An 18,393-nucleotide genomic window follows, 5' to 3' on the forward strand; every position below is an offset into this window, starting at 1 on the left:
CAGCAGCATTTGTGCGGCCGACTTCGAAGCACCTGTCCTTGATCTGCATTTATTAGGCCACATTTGAAGACATGAGTGTTTACTACTTCAAGTTATTAACATATTTATTTCATTTCCCTGTGGGATCAAGAAAGCATTTCTGAAYTGAATTGAATTTGAAGTGAACTGAATTGAACCAAGTTGAATTGAATTGATCTAGGCTGCCAGTATTTGTACAGTGAGTGACCGTCTACCAGCCGTTTGGGATAAATTACCAGACCTCTGATGCTGGGAAGCAACTCTGTGGAGAAAAATGAAAATAAAAACAAAGGAGAGATAATACGAAATCAAGAGGGGAGAGGAGAGGTGGGATGATTTGAAAAGTCTAGCAGATGATGAAGGGAACAAAGAGGGTAAACGCAGACAGTCGAAATGAAAAATAGAATGCAAAACACAGAAAAGTCAGAAAGGCTTGACCGAGGTCAAAACCACGGGCGACGGGGATGATCTGAGATAAGTGCAGCACAATAGCTTTACTTTTTTCTGGCAAACATTTTCTGTAAGTGCGTGTGTGTGCGTAGGGGGAACTATGCTGAAAAAAATAAAATGCTGGCAAAAAAAAGACAAAGATATGTACATGTACAATCAGAAAGATAGACTTTGATGATAAATGATTGACAATGACCTCAGGGGTCATAAACAACGTACTGAACGTAGAAATAGATTAAAGTGTTTCAGTGATATACTCTCCACAAAATGATTATAAGATTATGAAGACTTTTTGCTAACTTTACACAATACATTTACACCCCACAAGCTTTTTACTCTGTGTGCGGTCCAGGCATTGGACACTGATTCCGTGTGCGTTTTTACACGTTTTTTTTTTTTAATGTGTGGTTTGGGGAACTGACGGTCTGACAGGACAACCCGCTCCACTACCCCGCTGTCTAACCATGACATTTTTGACGCTCCTCCTGAGTGTACCATGGGAGGGTTAAACCTGTAATAACCTACTGTATATAAACTGGAATCAGAGCTGCTTCAAAAAATTATTTCCACCATAAATAGAATCGCTAACTGTTTGGAAATACATGCTTAAAAAAACAGAATTACAATATATTTCACACTTACAAGAAATGTTATGTGTTAAATTTCTGGAAATTTAAAATATATATGAATAATGATAATGTGGAAAAGCCGCTTGTCAAAGAGCAAGTTTTGTCCTAAATCCAATCAGAAGTATTTTCCAGAAGTGTCGATAAGGTAGGATATACAATGATGAAAGATTTCGAAAAAGTACTGTATTTCACAAGCGCAGTCAGCTGATAAAAACAACTAAAGGATAGGCTCTATGGTTGGTGCACAGCAGGGTCTGATCCTGGGATTTTTTTAAATGAGTAAGTTCATTACACAGCAGGAGAAGACCATGCAACATGACAAACGTTTAGATTCAGCCTCTGAGATAATGAGTCTGTCCAGTTTATAAGTCAATGTTGAGTTTTTTACTCTTCTGCGTAAATGTAATTGAGCTGCTTTTATCTGTTTAACTTGCCTCAAACTTTTTCTAAAGAGCAACAGAAAACTAATGATCAAACATAAGGACGCCACACTAAAAGATCAGGTAACTTCTGCAATATAAAGTTAAAAAAAGCAATGCTGGTAAACTCAGTCTGTGAATGCAAATCCTTGACAATTTCACTGTCTTCAACAACTGTATTTTGTTGCCTTTTTATGAGTAAAATCTGAGTAAATGAATGTTTGAACATTTTTTGTTTTTGAACCAAAAGTTAAATGTTGTAAATTATCTAGCTACAGCTTGTCAGCCTTTAAAATAAATCTTGCTAATTTCATCTCTGCTCAGTTTCTATAACTCCACTAACACGAGGCTCTTTGTTTCCGCTAAAACTAGTTGAAGTAGTTACATTTTTTTTTTTTCGCTAACTTAGCTAATGCAGCTAAGCTGATTTAGCTGACACATTCCAAAACATTTGCACAGCATAATCAAGTAATTATGTTTTAGTAAAACTCAGTAATCTTAGACGTGGTGTTTTTACCTCCAAGTTTTGCTTTCTCCAAAAGTTATCTTGCTCGAGATTCTCACAACTCTTAATAGCTTGCTGAGAGATTGCTAGCTAAGAAATGCTAACAGGTCACCCTTTCATCAGCTAAAAAATAACTCCTTTTTTCATTTTACTTTGACCACAAAAACACCCAATTTCTAAGCAATAATTTCTCAAAATATGTTATTTTAGGGATATTTTGCCGTTTCCTTCCTTTAGCTAACCATTAGCAATTTCATTTGAAATGACTGTGATTACAGCGGCCTGCACTCTGTTTATAGCCACATAAATCAAAACATTTTCTTTTTCCTAGATATATCTGCATGGCAGGAGAGCATTATACCTGGAAGGAGTCCGCATTTACATTTCACGTCTACACACCGCCCTGGTTTGTGATGCACAAGTGTCAGCGCATCCCTGAAAGCACGGCAATGAAGATATTTCACACAGACCAAACACTGTAAACTGCCTCTGTAGCATCATCCAGCAATAAGCCAGCATCATTAAGGAAATGGCAAGTGCAGCAGGCAAGACGCAAACCTTGACAATGAGACAAGATATAAGCGAATCTGCCAGTGTGTTGTCATTAAAGGCAAGCAGATCAACAGTCTGCTCTGAAAGTAATGAAATGCAGAAGCAAGGACGGTAATGTTTGCTTTCAAAGTGCAGCGCAGATCTTTTTTCTTTTTAATAAATGAAAATAAGTCAAACACTGAAGGGAATCAAGTAAGGATAAAATGTGACTGTGGAAAGGCTTGAAAGTCAAATGCAGGGAATTCGATGGAGCTTCAAAATAGACATAAAAGATAGGAGCAGTTTTATGTCAGATAACTTTATTTACATTATTTGGTTTAAAATCAAGTCACTTCACTCGATTTAATTATTCACTCTCTCAAGTTCAGGCTAAAAGTTTCTGTCCCTCCATATAAAGAGGAAGTGTCTTGTGCATCCAATAAAAACTAAACTGACTGTTGAGAAATTTCTTCACTCAAGAAAAACAAGCTGACGGTCATGGTGCGCAAACTACCCCAACCATTCATTACCTTTATTCTCATAGTGATGTTTGAAAGCTGGTGGTCAGTCTTTGCCTTAAGTGGATGAGCAGAAATATTGGTGTAACTTTGGTCTGTTGTGGTAAAGAAACACCTTAGCCTCGACTCCATGGATGGATGAACGAACAGACAGATAGATTAGCGCTGCTGTCGGCAGGTTATGAGGTGGTTTCCTTTTCACATTTTGTGTTTTTAACACAGGTAAACCTTTATGACGGTCGTGAATAGGTCACTACTTTCAGAAATCAAACATCAGCAGGTGTCAAAGTCCTGTTTTGATGTGTTTTGTGAAAGGTGCTGTTGGAGAACTTCACTGTAGACAAGGTTTCTGCAGATTTCAAATGTAATACTTTTAAAGACCTTTTTTAAAGACCATTATGAATGGAACTTAGAACCTACATCTCCCCAGGAACTAAGGCTGGACAATAAATAAATAATATATTGAGATAGATGCGTGATCAAAATCAGCATAAAATACATCTGATAGAATATTCAATATGTAGAATAGTCACTGAACTCTGATCCAAAAAGCATTCTGGGAGATGTAGGCAGAGAAAATGTTTCTGCTCAAGCTCTCACAGTGACCTAAGCAAGGTGAGTGGCATCAACTAACTCAGCCACTCTTTGGTTGCCTAGCAACAACCGGTGGAGTAACTTGCAGCGGTTTCAGGTTTCGCCACCGTGCCTCATAACGTCTTAAAGACAACAGGAAAGGTCACGCCAAAAGGTTTGGCAGAATTGAAGATATTTAAAACAAAAAACGTAACAATAGACAAAGTAAAAACGAAAAGAGCTAGCTAGCTAGCAGTGAGTCGCAGAATGAAGATGTCTGCATGTGGCTGAACCTTTTGCCTGACAGAAAAGTCCAGTGAGAAAATGAAATAGGGTAGAGTGTCCAATTAAATACTTGTGCCAAGACAAAATTTAAGACCTGTGATTAACTTGGCCACGTTATTTTTTAAAAAGAATTTAAGACTCTTTAAGCATCAGTGGACAACCTGTGTAGAATATCTCCAGCTTTGACTGAGTGCTTCTTCACTACAAGTCAAATCTATTCAAGTCAATCTTCACCAGAAAACAAACAAACATACAAAATACAAACTGCTGGACAGTGTCAGGGACACACACACTCGCCGCCTGTTGCTTCACGGCCGGCTCTCAGTCCGGACCTCGCCCTCCCTTCTCTCTGCCTGCTATAAATACAACCCAGCCTCCTCTTATAGCTTGTAACCGCCGAGCCACTCGCACACCGAAACTATGATTAAAGGCCTATTTTAGGGCGCGCTTTGAAGCGGAGATGAACACTGAACGAACCGAGGCAGACAGACAGAAGGCGGGAGAGAGGACGTTGTGCAGCAGTGCGGGCGAAGCATTGTATTTCACCCGTAGCTCATCTAGACTGTCTCTGAGGAGGGGGGTAAAAAAATAAAAAAATCAGAAAGCACAAAGACAAACACACTCCCACGTTGATGTACAAGTTTTAGTCTCTTGTAGAAGTTCAGTGGAGAGGAAGGTGTACGACAGAATGGGAGCACAGAGACAGAAACAAGAAAGAGAAAGGTATACATACCTCGGGCTTTTTGCATAAGTACCTATTGTCAGGATTCTGTTTTTCTCTGCTTGGTTTAAACAAACTCTTGTGTGCATCTTAAAAAGGCTTGACACCTCCCGGTAATCTTTGCCGCACGTAAGGAACAGTCATGCTCATAAAGAAACTGAATTTAACAAGCTTGATGAACAGAGGATGTGGTAAAAGATGAATAAACTAGGAAGGGAACAAGTGACCCCATGGAGGAGATGGGATTTATGGGGGTGGTGGGGGGTTCTAGAAGAAGATGAAAGGATGAGGGGTGTGGCGTGTGGGGTGAACCAAAAGTTGGGCTGGATGGGGATGGAACTGGGGGTTGGGAATAAAACCCACAACAAGAAGTACAAGCCAGAAGCTGGTTGATGCAACGAGTGAGGTTTTTCCCCAGCACAGCATTGGTGGTGAAGCATGCTTGAAAGAACCAGCTGGACTGAGTAGCAGGGTGATGAAACATCGCAAGGCGATGTTAAAGGGGCGGCATGATGTATTTTCCAGCCACATGCAATGATTTCTTAGTTCAATCAAGTCAGTATGTTGCCTCCAGTGGTTATAAAAATGCTGTATATATCAAACATGACTTAAAATAAATTTGATTTTGCAATTTAACACCTTGAACTTGGGCCTCTGTCTCTTTAAGAAAGCCCCGCTCTTCCCCAACACTCTACCTTCAGGATGTCATCACAACATGGCTCCTCTATTAACCCTTTAACTATGTTTTTATCAGTGCGTCACTGAGAAGTAGCTCATAAAATGAGTTTTGAAATCATTGTTCCCTGATTTCAAAACTTTCCCTGAAGTGGTGCTTGTAATCCCAGTCGAGAACTGTTCAACCAGGTGTTTCCTAATTTCTGCCGGCTAGTCTGAAGGAGCTGAGTGGCAGAGTCATGGGGTAGGAATGCTCTGTGAGGCAGAAGCTCGAAAGCTTGGAGCTTTATCCTCTGAGGCGGGGCTAGGTCCATCCAGGCATTTTGAGCAGCTGAACGGTTGCCACGGGAGATTAAAGGATTTCTCAAACATGCATGAAAAAATCCAAAACAACACACCAGGTATATTTCTGATGAGGAAATAACATGTTAACCACGATGTAAAGCTCAGGGCAGTCGGTTTTACACAATATTGCCCCTTTAAAAGAAGCCTACAATTCTTCCGGATTCTTCTCTTCCCAGTCACGTTCGGGTTAAAGATGCAGTCGGACAACAGAAAACATCGCCCCCCTCTCCTCCGCCATCGACTACGCACCACTCGGCGCAAATGATTTCTTCCCCGTTCACTTCCATCTTCTCGCAACAGGCCGGCCATGAGATAGAAAACGCCAATCCCCTCGCTTCAACGATCCCCCGAACACCCCCGAACAGATTCAGAAATACACGGCTTGCGAATTACAAGTCTCGTCTGGTATAAGTCGAGAACTGATGTTCAACACTGTGTCAAATCCTCTTACTGAATGTAACACACCGGAACAGGACGGTCATGGTGCAGAATAACACGGAGACGTCTCAAAAGGGGGGAAGAAAAAAAGAAAAAGGTCACAGGGGCATGATGAATAACGCTCACGTCGCCAGGAAATCAGATGAGCTTCTTAAATCAGTTCTTGATGACCGTCCATGACTGTGTTTGTGGCACAGCTGTGGGTCGTTTTTCAGCATCTCCCTGTTTAAAAACCCCCACAAAAAACTGACTTTTAAGAACCCTTAGTACCGGAGCACTGGTGTTTAATTTACTCATCTGTCTGCAGAAAAATGCAGGGGATTTCTTTAAGCACTTTACTCTGCAATGTGTTCCATTTAAACTTGGATTATAAAATATAAGCTGTGAATTTAGGTTTGTTACATTTATGAGGCCCATTGATTGGATACAAGACTAGAACCTTTAACTGATGTGAACTAAAGTGCACAAAATATAAGAAATAAACACAAGCTGGTGCATTAGCCTTATATAATAATGAAGATAATATATTTAAAGAAAATATGCATATTACTAACCACTTTGGCCTGCTTCTTAACCAATGGCAGAGTTATACACCCAAGCCTTCAAGGTCCATTTTATTTAACTAAGATTCTTAAAAGCAACATAAAAACAGCCCTAGTAAAATATAAAACATGATGCGACAAAAACAAAACACAATTAGCTTAGTATTCCACTTCTGCCTAGAAAGCTTCAGGAGCAAAAAAAACTACTTGTGGTTTTTACCACATCAAAATAAAAGCACGTTTCAAAATAAGACAAGCTAGCTCAGACAAGCTCAGAGACAAGCTAGCCAGAAATTGCGTACGCTGTAAACAATCCTGTAGAGAGAAGGGCCACAACAACAAAATGTCTTAAACATTTCTCTTGCTCCGACTATAGTTGCTCATAATTTTAGAAGCTGAACTGCTTTGTTCACTTCCTTCAAAATACAATTTCATATCAATATCATCGTTCACACCAACGCCTTCTGTTCACTGATTGGCCCAGTTTGCAATTCAACCAGAGAAATTTAACTTAATGAAAGAAATCTCCAAAGCGGGACTGAATGGAGATGAGAATCTAACAGAATTGTACTGCAAGGCAATGGTTAGACTTGGTCTGAACTTTAACCGAGCCATATTTCTATATGTAAAATCATGATACAGATTCATGTTTAGATCATTGTCCAGCTATAACTCAGACTCAGTCAGTCTCAAATTTAGCATTTTCAGGACCCCTGTTCCCATGGTTCCAGAGTAATTCTATTCCCTCTGCCTCTAAAACAGCGTTGTGCATGCAAACAGGTCTTCTTAGTCCTTTCTTAGCCAGTAGATTGTCCCTCTTTAGTCTGATAACAGAAGCAAATTTAGTCATTAATCATGGAGATTCATCGCTTAAATCCTCCGAAAGGTCACGGCCTTCCGAGAACTCCACACCAATCCACATTAGCATCCCAGTTCCACGGTGACAGTGTAAAACATAAGCGGGGATGAGATGAAAGCGGCTGAGAACAACAGTCCTCCACATGTTTTACTGAACAGTCAGTGTTATAGTTGTGATGGCATAATTGGAAAGCTGTCAACTTGACAAAAGAGTTTCCTTCACCTGAACGCATCATCTCCACTGCTGCTGCGAGTCGCACCAAGCGCACACACACGCACACACACACACACACACACACACACACACACACACACACACACACACACACACACACACACACACACACACACAAGAAGTTGTTTTTAAGTCGCAGCTTTTTCAAAGCAGAATCTCTGCCTGTCATACAAATGAATTCTAACAAACACTCACTTTATATACAGTACAAGGTAGTGTTAAACTAGATGGTGGAGAGTGGGAGCAGCGCCAAGTACCAAGAGATAATCAGATGGAGAGGAAAAACATTTAAAAGCCAAATTTTGTGTTGTTTATTTGGAGCAGAGTTCATTTATTGGATTCCTTTTGACAGCTGAGCTTTAGCCAAACCAACCCGGCTGCAGCAGTTCTGGCTCACAGACAGACTTCTATACGCTAGATGAAACCAGATATTTTAATATTGTGAGTAAAAAATTTTGGAAATCCAAATGGCTCAGCGGTGGAGCTGACGCACCACATGCAGAGGCTGCAGTTGTAGCCGGTTCGATTCCTGGCCCCGAGGCGTTCGCTGGATGTCTTCCCCTCATTCCCGTTCACAGTGTTGAGTAAAGGCCAATAGAACCACAAAAAGCATTTTTTACTGCCTGAATTTAATTCAGACAAGACATTTTTGTTGTTGGTCCATTAGGATTAGTATAGAAGAAGATTAAAACCACTAAAAGAAATAAAAATAATTCAATTTTTTTTTTCTCGGAATTTGGAATATATATATACTGCTCAAAAAAAATACTTAAGTGTTCACTTAAGAGTTTAAGTGTTCCCTTTATTTTTTTGAGCAGTTTATATTTTTTCCAGAATTCTGATTTTAATCTCAGAAATCTGACATGCAAAATCATATTTGGAGTTGTTTGTCCAGCTAATAGGTGAACCTCAATCAGTCAGTCTCACATTTTTTCAGGACTGAGAATGCAAAATCTCACTTTAATCACAGAAATTGAAATTTTCATCTCAGAATTCAGACTTTTTTTTTTATTCAGATTTTTCTCAAAACCCTAATTGTTTAACTTGTTATGCGCCATCAGGAATTTAAAAAAGGAAAAGTCAGAATTCTAATTCTTCATTTTCTTCAAATGCAGAAGTGACAAAACTGACGTATCCGGGTCAACTCTTTCAGCAGCTCTGCCCATAATACATTTTTTTATAGGACTCAGATCCGGACTCGCTTTGTTGTTCTGAAGCCACATTGTGTCCAAGCTCCAACTTCCTGGCTGATGTTTTGAAATGTTCAATATGTTGCAGCATTTCCAGATAATGTTCTTTCCTCATTATGTCATCTATGTTGCAAAGTTCACCACTTGGTACCACAGCAAAGCAGCCACAAAACATGATGCTTCCAACCCCGATCCGCACAGCTGGAGGTTATCTTCATAACATAAAGTCTTTCCCAACCAACTCTGGCTCACTTATTTTACCAGCTTCAGCCAGGATCCTCAAGAGGTCGTTTGAACATATGAAAGTGGCAGCTGCGTTCATTTATACGCAATACACAGAGACGAACCAGACTAGAAGACGCTCCACAGTTCTTTATCTTCCCAGATGTCACTCGGTTTTCTCACAACTGTCCTGCAAGTAACGATTATTTTAGCAATCGACTAATCAAATGAAAATGTTGCCACATCCCGTAGATTTTTTTGCTTAACTACTTAAACCTTCTTTTATACATTAGAAACACATCAAAAATTGCAAATAAAGAACTAATTTCCACTTCAAAACAGAAGATAAATATCTTTTGTTTGCCTAAAATGCAATAACATAACATTCCTTTAGTGTATGCTTGATCATTTATCAATTTATGGATACATTTTTGCATTATAAATTAATTAAACAGCTTAGTAGGAGATTTTATTTTCTACAGAATTTGAACGGGATGAAGCAAAAACACAGGAGGAGTTCTGGGTAGAACATGCTTACAGTCAAAAGTGGATTTTTTTTTTATTATCTTAATTGTAAAATGTTTTGATTTTGTCTACATTTCTGTCTCCATTACAGCTCTGCTTTTTCTTTGGAGTCAATTTATTTTTATTTAAATGATTAATCAACTTTTAATTAGCAGACGTTTAGTTCGAGAATGAATTCACAATGTTCCACCAATTAACTATTTACAACTGACCTATCAGGAGCTTGCAAAGTAATGGCGTCATCATATGGGTCTTCTAAATTTCTTAAAGGCATAGTAAACTTTAAAAAAAAAAATATATATATATATATATATATATACACACGTTTTATTTATATATAAATAAAACATGTCAGATTTTTTTTCCTCTCTAAATTGTCAAGACTTTTAGGAACTATAAACTTTTTTGGTAATCCAGATGGACATAAAACATTACAGGTTTAGGCTTGATTCGACTTCAGACACTGTGATTTGTCTTTTTATACATTGTATTTTCTGCTCTCACAGTAATTCCTAGTCTGAAATAACCCTTGCGCACAAACGACATCCCAGAGCGCTGCGTTTTTTTATTGCGCTGCTTGTTTTGCGTGAGTCACGGGGCCGCAGCGCTGACGATGGCCTCCCGGTGCATTAATTAGACCGTGAGACAGCCGACGCTAAAAGGTGGTTTGGATAAGAGCGGCCTCGCAGTGGCATTTTCACTTCAAGCCTCACTTGCCCAGACATCCGCTTTCGCAAAGTCGGAGTGACAACAAAGAGCACTGCGGGTCAAGACTCGTGGTCACAGCTGTTAATCTTCACTGACCAATCAGCATGGGGCGGGGAGGGAGGGACGGTGGGGGGTGAGGGACAATCATAGCAGATAAAAGCAGTGATGAATCTCCTCCTTCCATCCCCCGTCTGCCTCTCGCACATCTATTCTCCCAGTCACGCACAGCCTCTCTGCGCCTCCTCCTCCGCCTCGATCTTAACCACTCATTACAGTAATTGGAGGGTTTTGGTAGATAGGGCAAGAGAGATGGAGAACAGGAGGGAAAAAAAATAACAGTTGAAAGAGAGGGAAAAAGGTTTCTGGAGGTCAGAGGCCCAGCCCTTATTGCACTCTCTTTCTAAATCGCATTTCTTTTCTACCTCCAAAACCGATTCTATCATTCCTTTTTCCAACTCAAGAGGCAAACGTTAGCATTGGCTCTTCTTTAAAAAAAAAAGAAAAAAGAAAAAAGAAGACCCAGCAATCATTTGCTGCATCAAAGGCAGCCATGTTTTACAAACTGAGGGTCAAACTTCTCAAAGTTCTCCTACTTGTTTTGCTGCTCTTCCTCTCTTTTCTTCCCCTCATTGTCGACCACACAGCTGTTGAGTTTTGTCATACTTTAGTTTTGGCTCGCTACCCCCTGTCATTGTGCTGACTCTCAGAGGAGGGTGTGTGTGTGTGAGTCTGTTTAAGAGTGTGCAGTGTTATCCCAGCAGGAAAAACTCAAATGAGGTGTCAAAGAAAGACTATGGAAATCAGTGGGAGAACATGGAGGTATATTTCTTATGCTCAGTGGAGACAGGCCATGTAAGGAGAGCAAAAATAACGTAATGGATGCGAGGGAGAGATGTAATACGGGGAAAAATGAAAAAGTACCACTATGTAACAATGTTTAGAGAGTTATCACTCTACCTGTGTGCGTGTGTAATCCCAGTTTAAATTGTGTTTTAGTGTTTTACAGTCAAATCTGGGTTTCTTAATATGCCATTAGAACCATGTAGGATTGTAGACCTCCCTGAAAACCACTAATTCTTCATTTTACTGGGATTTTACAAGCAATACATCTGTTTACATCTGTTTACTGGCTGCCGTACTTTGTTGTTGAAGTTCAACTGGTGAAATGTCAAATCCCAACTCTTCCCGAGCGCTGTGTGTCTTACTAGTTTGAGTGCTAAAGCCAATGTGGTAACTCAGTCTGAATTCAGAGTCGATGCTTCTCTTGTAAATGTTCTTTACTGTACAGCTCATGCTAAGAAACCTACTTGACAAACGGGTCTGTACATTTTTTAGATGTAAACTTGTTAAAAAAAAAACCTGACAGCACATACACAACATGAGAAAAAAATAAAACAAACAACAATAGTAAACATGGAAACGTTTTCATACGAGAAACGAAAGGCAGAGCAGATCACGGGTATTAGCCTTAATCCTCCGTGGTTAGCTAATATAAGCTAACAGCATTGTGACTCAACTTTAGTTTATTTGAAGGTATTAGCATGAATCTTCTGTGGCTAGCTAACATAAGCTAAGAGCATTGCTACTAAACTTTAGTTTATTGCAGTCCCAAAGCTAATAGCATGAACCCTCTGTGGCTAGCTAATGTAAGCTAACACCACCTCTATTCAACTTTAGTTTATTTAAGTCCCAAACATACTGATGGAGTTATTGCTTTGAGATCAAGTAGTTTTAGTGCTGGTTTTAATTTGAGCAACTCCTGGATGTTGAGTAAAATTATGAGCTAAAAGTCTCCAATGGCTCACTGTTGGGATTTAGAAGTGTGGATGTCATTTCTTTGGTCATCTTGATGTGGGATTTCATAGCTGAGCTTAAGACTCACTGTTGATTAAAAGAGGTTTCATTGTTTTGGATCGTGCTTATGACTTCAGACTGCGTCGCAAATGCCTTTTATTTCTTTGTGTGATGTGGCTGGATAGTGACACTGTCGGGCTTTATGACATGTAGCCCTGCTGTTTTAAATACTCACAGATTGCTTAAAGGCAAAGGGAAAAACAAGTCCTAATTGCCCTGAGTATATTCCAATTTTATGAAGCTTGCTAAGAAATTATTTTGTAATAATGTAGTGTTTTAAAATGTTTCGCTCTGCTACAGCTATACCAGGCTGCTTTTAAAGACGTAAAATGACACCATGTCGCTGTGTAAGAGTGACAAAAATATCCTTGTGAAAGGGAAGAATCAAAACTACACAGAGACAGTGAGATATAACTGAAAACAATCTTAAAATATAATCTTTGTCAGTGATTAGAGTGAGGAGAGCATGAGGAGGGAATCGAGGGTATGTAAATTTACAGCCCTCATTAGCAGCTCTACAAGTTGCCGTATATAACGTGTGCGCAGAAAACGTCTCATTAGAAGCCGAAAGGGATTTATTTTCACTTGACAAATGCGCTGGATGGGGGTGAAACTGTTAACATGTGAGTTTTATAGAAGTAAAAAGAGAGGAAAGACGAGCTGAGGAGAAAAAAAAGGCGAACAGATAGAAGAGAGGATGTTTGTATTTCTTCTTCTGCGTGCCCATGTAAGCCTCGTGTAATTGCAGGGTGGGGGCAGGAATGGAAGTGGTGGGTGGGAGTAAATATTATCTTTTCAACCATCTCTGCCCCGGCGTGACCCCGCCCTGTTCATGCAAGCCTCCTGTACCGCCAGGAGCCCCAAATCCCTCAGACCGCCAGCCTAAGCAGTACACACGTCCACACACACATATAAACAAAGACGGATTAGATGGACAGATTCACAGCTACAAACACCCTCTCTCTCACACACACACACAGCCTCGTACTCTATCACACTTGTTTTCCTTCTTGCAGTATGTCTTCCACTTCTTATGCACAAAGACGTGCATTGATATGAACGCTGCATGGTGATTCTGCAGCTCAAAATGCAATAAAGGGTGAACGACCCACTGTGTGTGTGTGTGTGTGTGTGTGTGTGTGTGTGTGTGTGTGTGTGTGTGTGTGTGTGTGTGTGCTTCCGTCTCACTGTAGTCTGACTGGAGTTGAGTTTCTCCAGCACTCGTTCCATTGAGCTTCCTTTCCAAAAAAAAAAAAATCCATCTTTTCTCTCTTTTCGTCTTGCTCTCCATCCCTCCATCCCCCTACAGTTTCTTTTTTTTTCCCTTCACTATTTTGTCTTCCTCATAACTCCTCCTCAGCACTGTAGGTGGAACTCATCCATATCAGTCAGTTAACCCAGCACTCAGTCTCTGGAGAAATCAGTCGGCGGGTAGGGATAATCCCACTTGTTTCCACCTCACACCAGCCAGAGTTAGAAATCTTACCAGGCGAAATTGCAGTCGAGCATAAAAAAGGGTTTTGTGATGAGGGGTTTTTAGTTCGTCAATAAGCGGAGCTGCACTCAAAAGCGAGGAAAGTTAAACCACAATTATCACACGTAGAGAACTAGCCTGGTAAAAAGCAGCCCCCTGTTCTACATTTTGCTTCTGAACACATTGCTTGCTAAAGGTTAATCGCTAACGTTTACCTGTGACGTATGTGAGGCGCCAACTTGACGCTATGCAGCTTACCAGAAATGGCTGCGCTACAATCAACCACTCTCCACTGCAAAGAGAGAAGTGCAGGGTCAAACTATATGTCTGTTAATGTTAATTAAATATTTGGAAGTGTGGTTAACGCGGACTGACCGGCTACTTTCACTTCCTCCGCTGCCATTGCTAAAGTTACAGGCAGACTACAATTCTAAAACATTGCAGAAAATCAATGTCATCATTCACAACTTCTGTTTGCTGATTGGCCCGGTTGAAATTCTACGGGCGACAATCCAAGTAAATGGGAGAAATCCTAAACGAAGCACTGAAGGGAGATGATTTGGATCCTATAACAAATATGTTTGTCATAACGCTACAAACACGTAGCGTTAAGCCGTATCAAAATGCATGCAGCCTGTTTATCTTCTTTGTAGAGTGTTTGCATCGATTCCTTCCATACGCAACGTTGAGCGAGTGTGTCATCGTTTTCCCCCACTTGGCCTCAGTCGTTTTTATAATTCCACGCTGGCTAAAAAGAACCGGCCCACTGTGTGTATGCCAATGCTGACTTTTCTTTGTTACGATGGAGAGTTTTTACCGCAAACTCTCAACACCCTGTTGATTGTTTCCCCCCCCCCCTCCCCCTCACTCGATCTCTCTCATTCCCATTTTTTCTTTTTTCTCTCTCCTCCAACCACAACACTGCAGAGGACTGTCAAATAAATCCTTGTGCTAAAGGAACACGGCTGTGAGTAGAAAAAAAGGGAAAAAAACAAAGAAAAAGAAGAAGAAGAAAGTAAAGGATTTCATGAGTGGCTGGTAGTGGCACGAGAAAGGTTTTGAATTCACCCCACTGCTCCGTGAGTACAGGTGAAACCGGAGCTCTCTGTGAAAATGCCATGAGAGGATTTCAGGTTCATTCGGAATAAAAAAAAAGCCACTGCATACAAAGGAAAAAGTGCATAAAGACACAGCGAGGAGAGCTGAAAAAGAAGGAATAGATATGGGATAAAAAGGTGGGATAGGTGCAACAGAGAGGTGAGAAAAGCATAGTCTTTCCCTATATTCTTTCCATTCTCTTTGCCTAATCCCCAGGAGAGAGAGACAGAGACAGAGAGAGAAGGCAGCACTTCTCCTGTGGAAGGATTTAAAAAAAAGAGGACTTTTTATACAGCTTGCAACAATTGGCATTGTTCAGCAAAGAACGCCGAAATGTGGCTGCAGAGAAGGGCTGAGATAAAGAGCGAGAACGCAGCGGAGTGCAGGATTAGACTGATGTATTGTCTTATGGAGGGTCGATGCCAGCCTCTTTATCAAAGGCCTGAAACCATCCACCTCCGACATAATGGAGAAAGTCTCCTGGTTTGCTGTAATGGAACACCGCTGTGTGATTATGGGTGTTGAGTCAGATGCATGGATCAGCCCAGTGGCGAGATGAAGGATTCTCCTAATTCAATAAGTCAGCCCAGTAACTCTCAGGGTACGCTCCCGCTATTTGATTTCTTTTCGCGCAAACTTTTAATATGATAGCAGGGATGAGGGAGTCCACGCTATTTTTCTGTCTTGAGTTATCCTCAGCTTCTATACACTTTACGTCTAAGGGACAAAACTTTCATGGTTTTATATTCCAGTCGTCCAAGATTTATGGAGCTCTGTCAAAATTCAGCTAAATTTTGACATTGTAAAGCACCAAGCTTTAGAAGTATTGTTCTGAAGATCATCACACACAATCAGGCACATATGTCATGTCTGAGGAACCCATGATTACTAGCAGCCAGTTCAAAAAAATGTAACTACTTCTTTATATGTAGATTAGGGTTGAAACGATTAATTGGATTAACCGTGATGAATCAATTATTGATGCAATTAATCGGTTAATCGTTAACTGGAGAGCACAGACTCAAAAAAAGAAGATTTTCATTAGCTACATGCCACAATTAATATGTCATCATAAGAGGCAAAACAAAAACAAAACTTTTCAATAACATGTGAGCTCACTGAGACGTATGCGTCCTTGGATTAATCAGCACGTCTTCATGTAGTCAGTTTTCCATTGACTGGAATAAAGTCAAACTTTGAAGACCTTCAAGGCCTGAGCAAACCTAAACCTCCAATTCCAAAATAAATCTAATATTGGAGTCAACGGGGATTTTAACATCTGTAAGCTCACTCACCTTGGTATCGAACGGTCTTGCGTGGGACTGGGTTCCAGTTGAGCGCCGCTGACCTTTCCAATCCAACCAGCAACATCAGGAGTAAGACCCTCGTCCCACCCATGGCTGCCGAGTCAGCTCCGGTTTGCTGGACCTGTCGCCCGGTGATGGACGGAGGGACGGATGAGTCAGCGGGCTGCTGTAGACAGATGGAGACGACAGCAACACATCAGATGGGAGCTGCTATTTACTTCCTTTATTGCCTTGGTTGTATATCAGAAGCCCCTATGTGGGAGCGGCTTTTACACCACGCACGTTTTTCAAGAGGACGGACGGAACAGAACACAAATTCAAGCTGGGAAGAAAGATAAATTCCTCCTGTTTGAAAACAGACCCTATAAAACTCAACAGAGCAGCATAAACCAGAAGTGAAGGATGTAGCTGCTTGAAAGGACACTCGTAATGCTCTTCCATGTTTGTGCTTCCCTGCCAAGACAAAAAAACTACAACATTCAAAGAAGTTTTGGCCAGGAAAATCACGCAGGAAAAGTTATCCCCGACACTCCCTCATGTTGAGCGATAATCTAGATATCGGCACTCAGAGGGCTCAAAAAAACAGCTCATCGCCGCACTCTTGTCAGACCAATTCAGCAGCGGTATATTAAGCCGGAGCTGAGTTATCAAAGTTAATTGGCACTGGCAACGCATCAAACGCCAATGTGTCAGGAGATGAATGTCGAGGCAAGGACAATCCAATAGAACGGTGTTGTAAATGAATTGGTTTATATCTAATGAACATGTCAAGAAGTGCGGCTAGAAGGCGGTGTTACAGCCTAATGACGGCTCGGGGTGAGCGGCTTGTTACGGCGCTGCGAGGGAGACGAGGCGGAGGTGGGGTAAGAGCAGACAAGAAGTTAAATTACTAACAAATAGCCAGGAAAAATCAGCATTAATATTCACAATTTTCTTACTGATTCAGTCCTAATAATTAATTAGCCCCTTACTTCCCACTGAATTGCAGGCATGCTATGAATTACCGTATTTTCCGCGCTATAAGGCGCACCGGATTATAAGGCGCATAGAATAGACGCTATAGAAGAGGCTGGATTTACGTTATGCATCCACTAGATGGAGCTGCACTAAAGGATGAATGTCTAAAGCCACTTTGTTGACATAAAGAATGTCAACAAAACCGTCTGACTGCGTCGGTGAGGAGAGCCTTACGCGACTGGGCTGGGGCGTGGCCGGACGATGGTCACCCTTCTCCGTTCGTGCACAGCATGTTTGTGGCGAACGTGGTGCTACATGACCTGCAGACGACCTGATTATCAGGTCGGTAGGTAGATAGGTCAGTCAAACTTTATTAACAAACCAGCGTTCTGACAACTATCCCAGCATGCACCGCGCGCTTCTTCTACGGGCGAAAATGAAGTTACCGTATTTGCTAGACCTGTTGTGGCCCAATATTGGTCCATATATAAGGCGCACGGGATTATAAGGCGCACTGTCGGCTTTTGAGGAAATTGAAGGTTTTTAGGTGCGCCTTATAGTGCAGAAAATACGGTACTTATTTTTTAGGCAACTAAATCGCTGTGACTGCATGGAAGAGCGACAATAGCCCCTCAAACACAAATCCTGCTCTTGAAAAACATTCCCATACACTTCTTTAGGACACCAGTCGCACAAAGAAGTACATGGCATCACTGAATTGCACACAGTAACTGCATCCAACCCTCCCATGACTTTAGCACAACACTCAGGAGGACTATGGCAGCACACATGGACAGCGGGGAAGCAAGGAATGGTGTCCCGTCAGACCATCAGTTCCCGAAACCACACACATACACACACAAAACAACAAAACCATAAAAGCACAGTGTGACCCCGCTGTACTGCACATAGAGTAATCATATAAAATGTATTGATATTTATGAATACTTTCATTGAATAGTGGACAAACCAGTGAAACTAACAATCCTGACAATACAGACAGTTTAGTTTTTTTTAACATCATTATTTGGAATTAATGTGACACAGTGAATTCTTATCATGACAAAATGAATCATGATAAATGATAAACGATACAATAAATCCCCACCCCTACCAGGATCAATGCAAATAGGAGGCAATACCCAGATCTGGTTGGACTTAAGGGTACAAAAAGTAACGGTGAAATGATAAATCAGCCCCAATTTTCTCAATTTTTGGGGGAAATTGGATCTCGTCATGATAAACCAATTTTATCTGCCTATTTTATCTAACTCTGCAAAAGTGTGTAAATCAGCCCTGTTATCCCTGTTATCAAT

General features: G+C 40.9%; 1 protein-coding gene across 3 annotated transcripts in view; it reads right to left on the bottom strand.

Annotated features, from left to right (window-relative positions):
• The window catches only part of sema4c (sema domain, immunoglobulin domain (Ig), transmembrane domain (TM) and short cytoplasmic domain, (semaphorin) 4C), a 126,667-nt gene that overhangs the window by 43,200 nt on the left and 65,074 nt on the right, over positions 1 to 18,393 (bottom strand). For all 3 annotated transcript variants that reach the window (XM_008417656.2, XM_008417652.2, XM_008417653.2), the window contains exon 3: positions 16,109 to 16,286. In XM_008417656.2, coding sequence (XP_008415878.1) covers positions 16,109 to 16,211 — 103 coding nt within the window. In that variant the 5' untranslated portion in view covers positions 16,212 to 16,286. The remainder of the gene's footprint in view (positions 1 to 16,108; positions 16,287 to 18,393) is intronic.

The sequence above is a fragment of the Poecilia reticulata genome, linkage group LG9, assembly GCF_000633615.1.
Source record: "Poecilia reticulata strain Guanapo linkage group LG9, Guppy_female_1.0+MT, whole genome shotgun sequence".
NCBI classification, from domain to species: Eukaryota; Metazoa; Chordata; class Actinopteri; order Cyprinodontiformes; family Poeciliidae; genus Poecilia; species Poecilia reticulata.